At 34.5% G+C, this 17,854-nt stretch overlaps 1 protein-coding gene across 1 annotated transcript; it reads left to right on the forward strand.

Moving 5' to 3' along the window:
- Positions 1-15,102: 15,102 nt before the first annotated feature.
- On the forward strand, positions 15,103-15,285 carry K441DRAFT_670610 (uncharacterized protein; the record flags this gene model as incomplete). The annotated part of the gene is made up of 1 exon (XM_067650303.1): positions 15,103-15,285. A coding segment is annotated over one exon (183 nt), but the record flags the coding sequence as incomplete, so codon positions are not given.
- Positions 15,286-17,854: the final 2,569 nt, after the last annotated feature.

Below are 17,854 nucleotides of genomic sequence, written 5' to 3' on the forward strand. Positions count from 1 at the left end.
TAGTTCTATATATATAAATCCTTTCTAGGCAGCTTAATATACGCGTCTGGGCTGGCTCGTGCACGGTACCAGCTCGTGCACGGTTTTCCTCATCAAAATCTGCCCAAATACACCATTTTCTACTACCTATAACTTAATAACCTTTCAATATAAATTTATAAAATTTGAAATATGGGTTATTAAATACTATTATTGTAATATTATATAATACAACTATAAAATATAATAAAATATCTACATTAAAAATAAAGTTTAAAAAGTACTTTTTTAATATATTGTTATTATTATTATTAGACGTATTATATAGCTACATTATATATAAATACAAAATTATAATATAAATAAATAAAATATATATTTATCTAGTTTAATAATTATATTAATATTTAATAAAACTAAATTGAAATTATATTTAATATAATATTTCTAAATTTTTACTACTTATAAAAATAAGGGTATTTTAGTTTATGCTGTAACACTTTATATTTTTATATATTTTTTTATTATAAAACGCTTAGATTACTATATAATAAGCCATATCTTCATTTTTATATTAATAGCTATTATAGTTATTAAGTTATAGGTATTTAAAAATGCTTATATTTTGGTGTAATTTCGTGCTATATTTAAGCCAATTGTATATATAAGCTAATTAGTCTTTTTGTTGGTCACACAGGGTGACTCACCAATAACGACTACTCGAGTAGGGTTACAGTGATATTGGTTAATAAAGCTTTTTAATTGGAATAAGGGAGGGCGAGGAACCTAAGGCTCCTCGCCACGCTAGTGCCGCGGCGACACGTGATGGCAACTTACCATCACGTGACGGCAGTTTACCGTACGTGACGGCAACTTGCCTCATTCCCGACACTAGTAACTTTTCTTTTATAGTTACCATCTATATATAAATACTGCTTAACTATTATAACAAATATAAATCCTCCTTATTTACTATTGCTATTATAATATAAGTCTTACTATTCTAAAATTTGCCTCTTAGCACGTAGTGCTCTCTTACTTAGGAGTTATAGGTAGGTATCTTATTTAAAGGGCCGCTAAGGCGCTAGTAGTAAGCAAGCTAATAGCGATTTTTTATCCCGGGGATAGAAAATCCTAATTAGCTAGGTTAAGTTAGGGTCTATAGAATGTTATACTCCCCCCTTTTAAAAAGTCTTAGTAAGAGAATCTAATTAATTAGATAACTTTAACCACCGGTTAAAGTTCCTAGATATCTTAAGACCTTATATAACTAAGAAATTTCTAGGGACTCCCTTTTAACCTAACCTTTAACTTATATATATAGAGTATTCGTATTAATAAACGTCTCTAGTACCTTATTTAGGTTTACCTTCGTCATTATATCTACTAGGTTATCTTAGCCATTAATCTATTAAATCTTAAAGAGTTTTTAACGCTTATAGGATTGCTAAAGTGCTATAATATTAATTATAAGGCGCTTTTCCTTTATAGTACTAAGCTTAACTAAGTACTTGTAGAGGGAATATAAGTTAGTGTATACGATTATAGGGATAATAGGAACTTTAAGTCAATCTATAATTATCTTTAGGGTAGTTCTAATTATAATTGCTATATTAACTCCGCTAACTATTCTATATATCTCTAACGCTAGAACGCTTTAAGTAACGTATTTACTTTTAGTTAAGCTCTAATAAATAAGATTACCGTGGATTATAAAGTTATTCTCTCTAGTAGATTCGTTTGCGATAATAATCTTATATCCTAATTAGGAGCTAAAATCTTTATTATTTATAAACGATCTATTAATAAATATAAAGAGCTTAGCGGTAGGAAGATTAATAGGCATATAGAGTAGTCCCCAATTAAGATAGTTTATTTGCTAGGAAAAACGCTTATTTAGGGCAAGAACGTTATCCCTAGTTAGTTCCTGGTATTAGGCGGTAACAAAGAGATTAAAAGAAGCCTTAGGTTAATAAATAAAAGCAATATACGCTCTATAAGCGCGTTACTCTATATATCCTTACTTTAGAGAATTAATATTAATAACGTTAATCTTCTTGCCTTAACCCTTCTGGCGTAAAGCAATAGAATCCTTATTTAGGGAAAGGATGCATCCATTAAAGAGTAATAGTATTGTTAAATTAAGCTTTTTCTTTAGCTTTACTATAAGATTTACCTTTATTAGCTTGTCTTCTTTAAGAGCTAAAAACTGGTTGTCTCTTAAGATAATTATATTATTAGTTTATATACTAATGATTCTAAATGGAGTTCCTATAGTTATAATAAGGAAGTAGGGATTAAATATAGAGGTAGTTATTAAAAGCTTCTCTTTATAGTGCTTGCTGTAGGTAGCCCACTAGTAAGTTCCTACCTTTGTAATTCTATATAATGGCTTAAGTATAACCATAATTATATCTTTAGGGTACTGGTGGCAAATTTACTCTAGAAGGTATGCTAATATTAAGCGCTAAAGGTATATCTCTAATTAGGTGTAGGCTTAAGTAATATCTTATAAATAAACCGCCATTCTATTCTTTATTAAGGAGGGAGCTAATATAACAATAACTCGCTAACTAGCTTGTTAAATTGTAGGAGATTATATAAGAATTACCTCCTTACTATTGTCGTTATAGCCTTAGATAATAAGCCTTAATTTCTTAAATAGGGCGTTAGTAGCTTTACCCTTAATCTTATTAACTATTCTTAACTTAAAGATACGAACTCTATTAAACTTAGTAGGGTTATACTTCTTAAACTTACAGACTCCTTTTGCAATAAGACCATTAATCTCCTACTTATTAGATGCTTAGAAAGGAGCTCTAGGAGTTATAATATAACCTTCCTTTTAGAGCTATTTTATAAGCTTAAAGTTAGCCTTCTCCTTAGCTAGTATAAAGGCTATTAATAACTTAACTCTATTCTTAATAGCGGTAACAAATTACTCTTTAAAATTAATAAGATATTAGCAATTTTATAATCCCTTTAGGCGACCTTTACCGCGTCATAGTTGCGGCATATCTACTACAATTATATTAGGATTGTAGTCATCTTCTAGAGTACATTAATTATAGTTCTCCTCTAGGGTATCTTTTAGGGTATCCTATAAAGGCTTAAAACTATTATCCTTATAGTAAGGCTTAATAACGTTAAATGGAATTAAGTAGGTCTGTAAGGTATCTAAATAGTATAAGTTTAACTATTAATTATAATGAGTTAATATAGGCCTAACCATCCTCCCTTTTTATGCTATACGTATACCTTAGACTAGAGTGGTAGATTAAGCGTAATTAAGGTATTTGGGCCATTTCTTATTCCTAGTACATTATTAACCTAGCGTGTGGCGTAAAGACGTCGCACCTCCTTTATTACCTTGTAAATAGCCTTAGCTCATTATACAATAGAGGGAGATAGTAGAGAATTATTAGTTATTTAAGGGTAGGCGCTAAAGATGAGTAATATAGGTATAAGTCTATCTAGGCTAGCGGAATTATTAATGGCTTTAACAGCCATTTATAAGGTAAGTTTTTCGCTAGCGTTCTCTAGTTCTAAAGAAATAATCTTATATACGCGGCATAATAGCGCATAATATTGTTTTACTTTTCCGACACTATTATATGCCTTAATAGGGACTTCCTTAACCTTAATTGCTATTGCCTTTATCTATTATTAAAACTCTATAGATAAGAAGTTCTTTCCTATATTATAGACGATTTAATTAGGGGGTTCTAGGTAGATATTAATCTAGTATAATTATAGGGTATTTTATATATTTCTAGCTAATATATCCTTTAAGAAACGTGCGGCTTAAAAGGAGGTTAAGGAGTTAATAACTTAGAGTACTGGCTTGCCGCTAAGGTATATAACGTTAATAATAATATAAAAGTTAAAGTTGTAGTTATCTTTAAGGCTAAACTTAAATCGGCTAGGGGACTTCTGGTTTATTTAGTAGTAATAGCAGTACTTTATAAGATGCTTAATCGCCTTAACCTTAACTTTATAGCCTACTTGCTAAAAGACCCTAAGTAGTTAGTAAATAAATAGGTGGCTAAAGTAACGGTATAGTTAACGTAACTCTAACTTAGTTAAGTGGCTCTAAGTAATACTCTTTTCTAGTTAATAAAGGAGCAACTAGGGGTAACCCTACTTGCGCACAACGGGTACCTAATTATCTCCCTAAATGAGTACATTCTTAAGGTTATTAAGCTTAACGCCTAATTTATTTATATCTCTAATATAAAATAGAAATGGGGTATTTATAGAAATAACGTGGAAAGTAATATACCCTAAGGGGGTTCGGACCCTAATTATGCCAAGAGAGATTATAGTACCCTTGCTAAAACGAATCGTATATTAGCCTGCCGTTAAATAGTTAATCTAAATAAAGCTATTAAGCTGCTAAAGGGCTTAAACTTGAGGTTCTCCTACTATAGATACTTCTGCGGCTCTAGTATCTAGTATAATACTATAGAAGACGTTCGCCGAGTATCTATTATTAAAGGAGAACGTAAAACTCTCCTATAGCTTATTAAAGATATCTAACTTTATAATAGAGTGGAGCGTAGATTAGTTATTAAGAATAGTAACGGTTTGTATACTATCTACCTTACTATACTTAGTAAAGTATTAGTTGGGTAAGTAGTTCTTAATTTCTATATTTATAAGGAGCTGTTCGGCCTTATTAACCTTACCCTTAAGATCTTCTATGCCTTTATATTAAACTAAAAAGCTTTAAAAGTAGGCTGTAGTAACCTTATAATTTCTAACGTTTCTTATACTCTGGCGAAACTTATTATATACTTATAAGGGGATCTTATAAACAGGGGGCTATAAGGATACGATTGGAATAGGATAGATTAGTAAGAGAGACGAATTCTTAAGGAGGTAAGGCCTCTGGGATTGTGGAGACTATATACTACGGGCACGTGCCTCTAGTACGTAACCGGCGACCATCTAAGGGGCGTCCGGGGGTTATCCTGAGGGCAACCTAAGGTGTCCGCAATAATATCCCTTACATTGCCCCCCCCCTTCTTGCGGTTGGCCCCTAATCGCTATTACCTTATAGTAGGGAGATTATAAGGGCTCGTTCTAGAAGAGGTTCGGAGAAATATTAAAGAGGTATCGGTATGCCGCTATATATCATCTATCTATTTAACCCCTACTTTAAACTCCTAAAAAACCTTAATAAGGAAAAAATATAACTAGAGAAAAAACGCGAGGATTACTAGGAGACCTATTAGAAGCCTACTAGAAGTATACTAGTAACTACCTAGGCTAATATAGGGATTTTTATATAATTCTGCTTCTAAGCCTTTATACTAGTCTATAATTAATTATAAGTATTATAGGCAATTTAGTGTTCCAGTATAGTTCCGTAAAACCTTTAGTATAGGATTTAATATACAGAGCCTTGGCTTGCCGTCGTCTTTAACTGCTAAGATATAGTTTATAATCTTTTCTTATAATCCTTTTTTTATAATCCCCTGCGTTACTAACGCATTACTCCCACATTTGCCCTTAGGTTATTAGATGCGGTTAAGGTATTAATTAATTAGTTAAAGAGACTTATCTCTTAAGATTTAGTGTATATAGTTTTAAATCTAGTAGTCCTGTGCCGTATATTTAGCGTAGCTCTACTGCCTAGTAAATAGGGACATTTCGCAATAGCAATTGTAGCTATTATGCAATTGTTAAGAACGTCTATAACGTTATTCTTTAATACTGTGGTATCGTTTTAGGTCTAATTTAACCCATATACGTCTTTAATTTAATATCTTAATTGCCTTCCCCCAGCCGCGTAGTTAGTTTTTATAAGGAAGTGATAGTTAAATAACTTATACACGTGTTTCCTTCCTTCTAAATAGCGCTATTATAACGGAGTTATATTAGCAAGGTTGCGGTTATTCACTGGAAGGGTATTAGAAGGTAAAGTATAAAGACGCCTTACTTATTAAGCTGCTCCTTTTCTTAAACACCTTACTTCTCGCCATTAACCGTCGTCCAATTTTGGACGTATCTTCGATATATTATTAAGATTTTCTTCTTTTTTATTAATAATTTAATATGCCTCTTTGTTCTCCTGCTAACTACTCTTTTAAGCAAATTCTATAGCGTATCCTAGCCCTACCTTTATATATAAAACCCTAACCCCCGCTAACCCGCAACTAGTGCTAGTTCTACCTAAATAATTTTGCCTATACGTCTTTAAAAGACCAGAAATCTAATAATAGGATTCTAGAGGCTTATAATAAGACGCACTACGTTAGATCTAATACCTTTAGTCCTTATAATTAATGCATGCGTACTAAAAGCGGCAGTTACGTTAAGGTAAGTTTTTCTATCCTTAATAGATTTCCATTACTAACTTTAAGCTTTAATAATAGCCTGGGCCTAAGTGGCGACGTTCCTTTAATATCCTTAACTACTACATCACCCAGGCTCTCTCTTATTCTAGCGCAAATGCTAAATAACTTGGCCGAATTTAAGACTATGCCACGGCCATCTATACTGCCCATAATTCCTAGTAAGCTAGCTAGTAACGCCTAATGCAAGAGCAAGGTTGGTATACTAAGGATAGGGTAAAAGATAGGGGTAATAAGAGGAAGGTTGCCGTCTACTATAGGAAGGAGTTCGCGCATACGCGTTAAGTTTTAAAAGAGTATAACATAATACGGTATTAGGTAGGTTACCCTTTAGGTACCTAGTGGATAGGTAACTAACGGTTGCCGTAGTAAGGTTTTAGTAGTTCTAGACTATACCAGCTAGCTAACGTCTCTATTTATTCTAGGCTTAAGCGTGTCTTTATTAACTATAAGCTTACGCCATAAAAGCTTCGTTAGTATTGGTTTGGACCTAATATTAGTATTAAGCGTTTAAGAGTCTCTACTCTAGCTACACCTTATTATCCTGCCCCTATTTTCATGCCTACTTATACGCCTACTAAGGCATCTAGATCCTATTCTCGTTAGCTATTACTTAGTAGCCTAATGGATACTAATCCTACTCCTAATAATAATGGGGCGTAGTAGCTTTTCAGATTGGGCATTTGTAGTTTAGACTTTTAGGATTCGTTCTTATATATAGTAGCAATTAAGGACCTTAATTAGGTGCTTAGGAAGGCCTTAGAAGGCTTTTAGGAAGGGCTTAGAAGCCCTAAAAACAATGTTCCTAGTATAGATTAATAAATAAGAATACAATTCTAGCAAAATGCCCTATTAACTCTATGCTATATACATAAAAAGGCTAAGGACCCGTCCTACCTTAGGCTATATAGCCCTAATCCTTATAGTTTCCAGAGCTTGTCCGTTCTATATCCGATTTAACCTATTTACTCTTTTCGCGAGCTTTTTTTATAGGTCGCAATAACACCGTAGTATTAGAGCGCTTTCTGCAATTTATAGATTATAGACCTTAGTCCTAATATTCTTTTAAAATATCTTCGCAATAATTAAGGTGATCCTCTGGTTCTTATATAGAGTCCTTAGTAGGCCAGCCTAGCCATTTAACTTTAAATTAAAGCTTATTCTTAACAGACTTATAGCATAGTATAGCTTTAACCTCATACCGCTCGCCTACTACCTTAGGGTGTTTAATTGGGCCTAAACAGAAGTTATTTTCTAGCGGTGGTCTATGCCATAGCTCTAGTAGGTTTACGTAAAATACTAAATATATACAGGCCATAAATGGGGGTAGTTAGAGATAATAGGCTAGCTTACTAATTCGTTCCTTAACTTAGAAGGGACCTAGGTATCTTACATTGAGCTTCTTTAATAGTTAACGGGTCTTAATATTCATTAAACGTAATAGAACCTTATCGCCTACTCCGAAATACTTGTCCTAGTGCTTATGGTTATACTAAAGTCTCTACTACTCTTAGGCATCTTATAGGCTCTACTTCGTATACTTCTATTACTCCTCCTATTTCTAGAGGTATCCTTATACTCTCTAGTAGATGTCCTTAAACTTCCTAGTAGGATCCTATAACTAATTATACGGCTTTAGCTAGTAATTATTAGGTATACTATTAAACCCAAATAATCGGACGCTATAGGCAATCTGGATTAGTGTATACTTATATAATATATATTGCTTTAAATTATAAGCGTACTCCGTATACGGAAGTAACTCGCACTAGTTATCTTGCTAATAGTTTAAATATATCCATAGGTAAGACTCTAGTTCCTAGTTCTAGCGTTCCGTTTACCCATCCGTCTATAGGTAGAAAGCTGTACTATAATAGTAATCTATCTTTAAATAGAAGCATAAATCCGACCAGTACTAGCTTATAAAGACGCTGCCCCTATTAGTAATAATAGAGTGCGGCTAATCTACTTTAAGAAAGCATTTCTCCTTAATTAGATTGGCGAGCTCTTATACGTTAATTATCTTATTAACGGGAAGGTATTAAACGTACTTTAAAAACCTATTAATAAGTACGAGGACCGAATCGTATGTTCGTCCTTAGCCATCTTTAGATGGCGGGAGATCCGTAATAAAGTCCATAGCATAATATCACTATAGCTTACTAGCGGGGGGAACTAATTTAAGTAGACCTTATAGCTTATACCTGCGGATCTTATATACTTAACACTTCTCGCAATAGCTAATATACTCCTTTACTTCCTAATTAAGCCTTAGCCAATAGTATTTGCGCTAAAGTAATTCTACTGTCTTTGCTTAACCATAGTGGCCGCCTAGGGGATCATTATAATTCTTTATAAGAATCTTCTATTGTAGATTTGCTTCTTATAGCACCTAAACCTTGCTACCTCTATATAGTAGGCCCATTAGGTCTAGTTCCTAATAGTAGCGCCTAGTAGTTTCCTTTCCGTCACGTTTCCGGTCTACTTCTGTATTAAGAATAGTATAGGAAGTGTCCCTCTATTATACCTTACGGATGAGATCCGTTAACCCTTTAGATAGTTCCTAGGTAAAAGCTATTTCGTTCTATACTACTTTAAGTATAAAACTAGATAGTACTATAGATCTTATAACTCTTTAATATATATACGTTAGGAAGGCCGCTATAAGGTTAAAGTCCTTTAGTTATTATAGGGCTCTAAGTTCTAATTGCTTTATAGCTTCGCTATTAGTTTAAGGGGATAGCTTAGCAATTAGGGATAGTATATTACTAGGTTCCGAGAATGTATTAGGGACGTCCTATCTAGGTATATTTGGACCCTTATTAGTAACGGACTAGGTACTAGCTAGAACGTTAATAAAAACCAATAGGGCTTATACCGCCTAAGACTTAGTATATAGAGCTATAGGTACTCAAGTATTTTATACCTGGAGCTTGTTCTGCAATATAGGGAGTAAAATATCTATTATCTATTTTCCTTCTCCTATTTTAAAGCCTTTAGTATAATCTAGCCGTCGTGACGGTCTATTAGCAGGGTTATTTTCCCCTAGCTTATATTCGATCTTAAAATTAAATTACGTAAGCTCCTCTACCTATCTGGCTTATTAAGGTATAAGCTCCTTTATAGTTATAAAGTAGCGTAAATTATAGTAATCTAAGAGTATACAAGTAGTATGGCTCGCGTGCTTAAGGTAATATCGCCACTGTTTAAAGCAGTCGACTATAGCCAGCAGTTCCTTATTATGGGTATAATACCTAACTTTAGATCCCTAGAATTTTTTATTATAAAATGCTACTGGTCTCTAATAGAGCTAGGTAGCGTCTAGATGCCTATTAGGTTGCAGCAGGATACTAGCAAGGGCAAAATTCGATATATTAGTTATTATTATTAATAGCTAATCTAGGTCGAAATGCCGCAGTAATAGAGCTTCTATAAACTTTACGTGAAGTTCCTAAAAGGCCTTTTAAACCTTTCCGGGCCATAACTATAGCTTATACTATTTAGTTAGTCCCTTTTTAGTTTTCTTCCTTACCGCCTTTAAGCTTTTTGCTCCTTAGGTTGAGTTTTAGGAAGCTTTCGCAATATAGTTAAATAGGTATTAGGTAATGTCTAAGTAGTTATAGATAAAGCGCCTATAGAAATTGGTAAAGCTTAGAAACACTTAAATATCCCAATAGCTCTCTAGCTCCGGCCACTCCTAAATTATCTACACCTATACTAGGTCTATAACTACACCTATAGGCGTCACAATATAACCTAGGAACTTAACCTGCTTAGTGTTAAAGATATACTTTAATGCTTTAGCGTAGAGGCCCTAATTATCTAAACGTTCCAGCACTTTGCGAACGTATTACTTATGTTAATTCTCGTCTTCTAAGTAGATTAAGATATTATTTAAATAAATAACGTATATACGGTTAACTAGTCCCCCTAAGGCTCTATAAATATACGATTGGAATATTATAGGCGCATTAGCTAGCCTAAAAGGCATCACTAGATACTCAAAGTAGCCGTATTAGGTCTTAAAAGCGGTCTTCTACTTATCCCCTTCTTTAATACGGAGCCTATAATAGGCGTTTTATAAATCTAACTTTATAAAGATCTTCGCCCTAGATAGTCGATCTAGCATTTCACTAACTAGTAGTAGTAGGTAACGGTTCTTAATTATAATCTTATTAAGACCGCAATAGTCTACGCATAGCCTTATAGTTCTATCTGGTTTTGGGATAAAGAGAATCGGCGCGCCTAACGGCAACTTACTAGGCTAGATCCATCCCTTTTCTAATAAGCTATTAAGGTACTCCTATAGGATCTTAAGCTCTTTACGCGAGAGGTTATAGATAGNAAGGTTNNGNGGTTATTTACCTTCTTNTANATTAATTACNTNATNNTACTCCNAGTTCTGNNGTAGGACTTTAGCTCTCCTACCCAAAAATACCCTTAGTAAGTCCCTTAGGCCTACTAGAATATTTAACAAATTAGGGTTACGTTTGTCCTCTACGTTATTGTCGGGTAGGTCTTAGAGCTCCCTTAGGATGCTTATAGGCAGCGTTATACGCTATAGTAGTTACTTATATATAGTTGCCACTATATATTAAACCGTTTTATACAGTAGCTAATAGAGGGTAGGGAACTCTTTAACGCAGCGTTTGAGGTGCTATAGTATACTCTCTATATATTACTTAAGCTAGAGTAACCTATAGCGGTTAAAGTATCTTATAAGATCCTTAAGATCGCCGCCTCCCTATAATATCTCTATAACCTATCCAGTAGTTCCCTATAGGGTCTCCATTATAGAGGGGTTATTACCTATATTAAGCTCTATACCCATCTTACTATTAAATAGGGGTTAGATTTAATACTCCTTTAAGTATAAAGCGTATACTATTTCGCCTAGGGCTACATTCTCTAGGATATTATTTAGGCTTATTAGTAATATACGCCCTTCCAAATCTTCATTATTCCACCATTTAAAGGCTCCTGTCTTAAAGCGTATTTTAGGATCTACCTCCGTAAGCTAAGGGTATCTAAGGATAAAGTTATAACCTATAAAGTCAGCCGCCTAAAAGGGTTGTGGGCTAACCGCCTTAGTGCGGTTATATATATTGGCTACTAATACTATAAGCTTATAGGCACTGTATAGCTTAATCTAATGCTTATCTAGGAAGCCTATAATAGGTTTCCACTACCTTTATAATAGGATAAGTTTATACTCTTTTACTAAATTATATTATATAAGATTGATTTCGGCGCCGCTATTATATAGTGCTTAGAACTATTATACCTTACCCATAAGGAGTATTATTTCTAGCTTATTAGTAATACGGAGAGTCTCTTCTTCTGTATCTTACCTTAGTTATAGCTAAGAAAAGTCTATAACTAGGGCTTTTCTTTTTTTAGATTATTAGTGCGGTTATTACCCTACTTATTTTTTTAATAAGATCTACCTCCGGAGTTTTCTCTTAACTTCTTAGAGTATTTCTATAAAGGTGCCGGATAGGTATCGGGTTAGCCCTAGGAGTCTTTCCCGTTATTTAAGGTTCCTAACTTTAACCCTTCCGAAGTTCTCTTTAAGAACGGCTTCTTTAAAGGTTAGGTCTGCCCTATATTACTACTAGAGTACCCACACTTTTAGTAACCCCCCAGCTTCCTACCAAAAGAGGTCTAGTTCCTTACCGCGTTTTTAGCGTTTAGAACTACTTGTTCAAAATCCGTATATATAGTAATCCGCAATAGGGCTCCCACGCGCTTTATTTCATCATAAATTACTAGCTTAATTCTAGCCCAGATAAACCCGATCTTCTCCTTCTTATAAATGCTACCGTCCTTATTTTTAAAGGGCTCTAAATCTATCTGTTAAGTATAAGTTTCCACAAAGTTTATAAACTAGCGGAAGTTATAGCGGTCTAGCTGTGTCCCATTCCAGAATAGCTCTATATTATTATATTATACAACATACAGATCTTAAGTCCATTTCTTTAGAAAGGTTTACAGCTGTAGCTATATAGTAATTTGCTCTTTATTAAGCTAATTAAGTGCAATTTAGTTTAGCGATTAGTCTTTAATCTTACTAATAATCCAGCGTATACACTCTTTAGTATCATCTCATATTATTAACATCTCAAAGAAGTTGTCTACCTTACAAACCCAATCGTCTAACTGTTAGGCGTTAGGTCTATAGCAAAGTTCTAAACTACTAAAGGCCTTAGCCAGTCGGTCTATATCCTTTTTCTATTTATAGCGTAGATAACTCTCTAAGTCTTCTATACCTCCTTAGGTAGGTACTAAGTAGCTTCTAGGAAGCCCTTAGCCTTAACTAGGTTATAAAAGAATTTACCTAACTTAAATTAGACCCTACTAGATCTGGATTTGCCCTTAAAGGGTTCTAATATATTCATTAGTAGCTTCCTCCTATATAGCTTCTAAGAGCCTTATAACAGCTTCCCAATATCCGTCTTAAAGGAGATTGGTATAGGGCTCTTAACCTTCCAAACTCGGGCCTAGGGAGGCTCCTACTATAGAGGTAGTGTTAGTACTAGTAGCTAGTATAGGCTTCCCAATAAGGCTCGGGTCCTAAGTTAGTAATTAGCTTAGATTACCTAAAGGGGTAGGCCCGCTTAGCTTGTAAGCAGTCTATATACCGCTACTATACTAATTATAGGCTAGTAGTCTTCCGGGAGGGTTCCGGTTAGTTCCCTAGTTAGATACGTTAGTATATTCCTCTAGCATTTCTAGCTTAGGGGAAGATCTTAAAGTCGCCTCTAGCGCTTAATCTTTTAATTGGCTTAGGTGGGGCCGGAGGGGTTCCGGTTGCTTTCTGGTAGCATTATAACCGTTATAAAGGGTATCTACGTTTTCCTCAGCGGTAACCGTAGGTGTGCGAGAGTCTTCGAGCTCCTAGAGTATCTAGGTATTGGGGCTCGTTCGGCCATCTTACCTAGAGGGTTATATTATCGCAATCTCTCGCTATCAGAGGGACCTTTTTGCCTTTACGCGACGGCTTTCTATAAGGTATCCGTAGAGTTTCCGTTTAGGTTATCGCGAGATTTTAAGGGAGGATGGTAGTTGTTAATAAAAGATATAAACAAACAATCTGGTCCTTAAAGCCGACTACCCTTCCAAAAAAGAGTAGGAAGGATTTAAATGTAAGGGGATCTTATAGACAGGGGGCTATAAGGATACAATTAGAACAGGATAGATTAGTAAAAGAGACGAATCCTTAAGGAGGTAAGGCCTCTAGGATCGTGCTATATACTACGGGCACGTGCCTCCGGCACGTGACCGGCGACTATCCAAGGGGCGTCTAGGGGTTGTCCTAAGGGCAACCCAAGGTGTCCGCAATAATATCCCTTACAATACCTCCTTTTGCTTATTAAGAGAATGCCTAGTTAACTAGTAATTCGGTTTCTTATAAACGTAGTACTTCTTTTAGCAATTACTTTAAAATAAACCTCTATAAGGACCTCTACCTTTACCTTATAGTTATTAATTATACCCTCTACCGTATTACCTACCCTAGCCACTATATATTCGATTAGTCCAGTTATAATTATATTAGTTAGGCGGGTTAATTAAAGTAGGTTAGAGTTAGGTGTTAAATTGCTATACTTCTTAAGAGTATAGAGCGGTACTAACAGAAGATCTTAATTAAGTATACACTCCTTTATAAGTATTTGCAGGATTAAAGAGAGTAAGGTTATATTCTTTAATACCTTAGTATACGCTAATAACTTAATTACGTAGGCTAAAGTCCTCTTAATATAATTTGGATAAACTACGCTAAATCATCTAAAGTTAATTAAAGAGCTTTTAAAGATAATTAAGCCGAGGGACACCTAGGTTTATAGCAATAATCCTTAGAAAGGTAGTCTCTCTCTATTCTAATATATACTACTACTTATTCTCTTCTATTTTAAAGTAGTATCTTAACTTATATATTATACGGTTAAAATTATATCCTTTTCCTGCTAAATAATTATAATAGAAGATACTAGCTTGGCCCTTAAGCATAACGGAATAGGCGTTATAGTATTAATTAGACTCTATTCCTACCTTTTAGTAATAGTTATAGAAGATATATAGTTTCGAATTAAGAATATTATATAATTCCCTGCTAAACTTCTTCTCCTAATCTAAATAGAGCTTTGTAAGCTTTATAAGCAATTTTAAACTGCCTCTAATTTAAGATTAGGATGGAGGAGGTAGGGGTTATATTATAGGCTATAGTGGGGATATAGGTTTAGTTGGTAGAGTCTAAAGATTATTAAATCGCGAAGTAATGGGATCCTATACCTGCTCTTATTAGGGTATAGTATCCAATATTAAGGTTATAGGTTAAATTAGATACAGAGGAGTTAAAGGTAGAGGTAGGTTTGTCTCTAAAGGTATATTACTTAGGTTCTATTATAAGTTAAACTTCCTTATAGTACGTAGTTAGTGCTTAATCTCTTATAGAGTCTATTTGTGCTCTTCTTTTACATTAATAACCTGCTTCTAAATATTATCTCTAATAGTACCCCTGTTCTTAGGGATAAATACTCTATTCTCCTAAAGGAAGTTACGGAAGTCCTATACGATATTCTTATTTACGGGGGCCTATATTTCCTTTGTTTATTTAACAAAGTCCTTCTTTATATATTCCTATAGCGCGGTATTATTATATTTACTGTCCTTATAATATGCTATATGGGCTTTATAAAATCGGCCTCTGCACCTCCACGCGGTGGAGCCCGGGAACCTGGCAGTACTATTGATGTTCCGTTAGGATCGTGTCAATAAACTACCAGAGCAAACGCAGAGACGTCCGTACGGCTGCGCACCGCTAGCGCTGCGACGGGTGATCGCGAAGAAAGAAGTTTCTGTTGGGAGGGTAAGCCCTAACAAGGCCTTAGGAACACGACCAACTTATCTTTACATACGGTCGACCTGCTCGAATCACGGCATCTAAATCGGCGTCCTCCTTCTATATAGCATGGTACGCCATGCTACACGACCCTATATAGTATATACGTACGCCTTGCAGGCTAAAGCCCGCGATAAGCCTCTTCATCTACCTACCTTCCAAAAGCCTCTCGTCTATTGCCTTTTAAGGCCTCTTATCTACCCGCCTTTATTATTACCTAACAGCTTAGACCTACCGCACGCGGTATATGTCCTCCTTTGTGTTATAAAGGACCTAGGTTAGGGCCCTAGGAAAAGACACCTAGCACCAATTACTGTCCCATTATTTTGGTTTTAAAAAAGGTTATACAGAACTGGATATAAATGCATTATATAGGAGGGCAGTGGATTATACTAGAAGGTATAATAATAAGATTGGATTATGCTGCAAGTAGGGAAGCTGTAAGTAGCATATATATATGTATACAGGGCGGAGTAGGGGAAGGGTAGGTATACAATTCCACATAGGCAACAACAGATAGGGAAAGTGGTTCAAAAGGCAGACAGGGCAAGACAGGCATTTAAGACACCTTCCTTAGGGGTCTCTAAGCAGTAACCTGACGGTGTTTTCCCCCCCGTTAATGTAGTACGAATGCTATCTAAAAGTATTACCTCTTACGTTTCCCTTAGGGGTTTTTTGTTTACCTAAAAAATGGGTTTTTCTTAGTGTGTATATTGAGTTTTTACTATAGGAATTAGTCTGCGTGGACCCATTAGGGGGACTAGGTCGGACGGTAAATTGAATTTATTATTATTATTAATATGCTATATAGTGTAATAAAAATCCATTTAAGTCTTATTTATTAGCGTTTATAAGGTTAATTATAGCTTTATTCTATATCTTTAGGTTAATATCTTCCTTATACTTCTTTAGGTAGGTTAACGCTATAATAGGTATAGAATTAACGGGGTGTCGTACGTTAAAGGTAGGTAGGATTTTTGGTTTTATAGGATCTCATAGGTTTACTGTTAAGAGGTAGGCAATTTGAGATGTTATTTAACGCGTTTTAGACGTCGTTTAACGCGTTTTAGACGTTAACTTAGGACCCTAGGTTTAGTAATACTTCTGACCTAAAGTACTTAACTAAATCTTTATAAACGCGGTTATTCTGCGTAATAAACGCAACTTAGTATCTCCTAGTACTTAGTAACACTTCTATTACTAGTTTTCCGCAAGTCTAAAGTAGTATAGTATTGCCGGGATCCATTCTATATAAGCGTATATAGCACCCCTATATAAGACTGTCTCTTCTGTTTAAAAACCTAGCTGCTCTATAGTTAACTATATATTTAACTACTAATCAGTATTAGTTACATAGGGTAACTTACTAATAATAACTACTCGAGTAGGGTTACAGTGATGTTAGTTAATAAAGCTTTTTGATTAGAATAAGGGAGGGCGAGGAACCTAAGGCTCCTCGCCACGCTAGTGCCGCGGCGACACGTGATGGCAACTTGCCATCACGTGACGGCAGTTTGCCGTACGTGACGGCAACTTGCCTTATTCCCGACACTTTTATTATATATATTTATTATAAAATCGTAGTTTTAGTATTTAATAAGCTATATTTAAATTTATATAAATTTCTATTAAAAGGTTATTAAGTTATAGGTGGTAGGAAAATGTGTATTTAGGCAGATTTTAGTGAGAAAAACCGTGCACAAGCCGTCCGCGTGCACGAGCCGGCCCAAACCTGTATACTAATAGCTATATCCTAGTAGTTTATAAACCTCTAAGCTGGGGTTTATAGCTCCCTAGTAAAATACTAGGTTACTAACAACTATTACGTAGTAGGAAAATAGAAAAGACTATAAGAAACTCTAACGCCTGTTTCTATTCTATGCTTTTACTTACTAATATCCGTCTACTAGGAGTTTAGTAAAAGTTGCCTTTTTTTAAAGATTTTATTACTATTAGCTACTTTCTAGTAGCTATTTCTATCTTATCTAGAAAAAGAAAAAGCGTCTCTCTTTCTTTTTTTATATATAAAATAGCTTCTATAGAGAGAGAGAAGATTTTAATTATCTTTATATCTCTCTTTTCTTACTTCTATATAGGTTATATTCTAGTAGTAGGTATCTAGAGGTTTATGGAACACTATATTCCCTAAAGCATCTACCTTCTTCGCCCTTCCCTATTATCTTAGAGAAAGATTTAAAGTAGCCTTTTAGGGTGTTTACCCTTAGGGATTTTGAGAGAAGAGGAATAGCTTCCTCTATCGGTTTTAGTATAGTATTTTCCTTTATTTTTATTCTGCTACTAATTGTTTTTCTACTATTTTAGTATCTTTTCTTTTGCTACTCTGCCTATATAGACTAAAGAGGTATAAGAAGATTATATTTTTCTTTTAGAAAGGCCCTATTTAGCTAACTTATCTACTATTGCGTTTTTATAGATTTATTAATAGCTAGGAACCTAATAGAAGTTAATAAAAATATTCTTACTAACTAGATAGAAATAGCTTTACGTAATTTTAAAGACTAGTTCTTGTCCCCCTATAAGAGAATTAAGCTGTAATCTTTTAATATTTACTTAAGTAGTCTACTTTTAGTGGTTTAAAAATTAGAAGCAGATG

Source organism: Cenococcum geophilum, assembly GCF_001692895.1.
Source record: "Cenococcum geophilum 1.58 unplaced genomic scaffold K441scaffold_84, whole genome shotgun sequence".
NCBI lineage: Eukaryota > Fungi > Ascomycota > Dothideomycetes > Gloniales > Gloniaceae > Cenococcum > Cenococcum geophilum.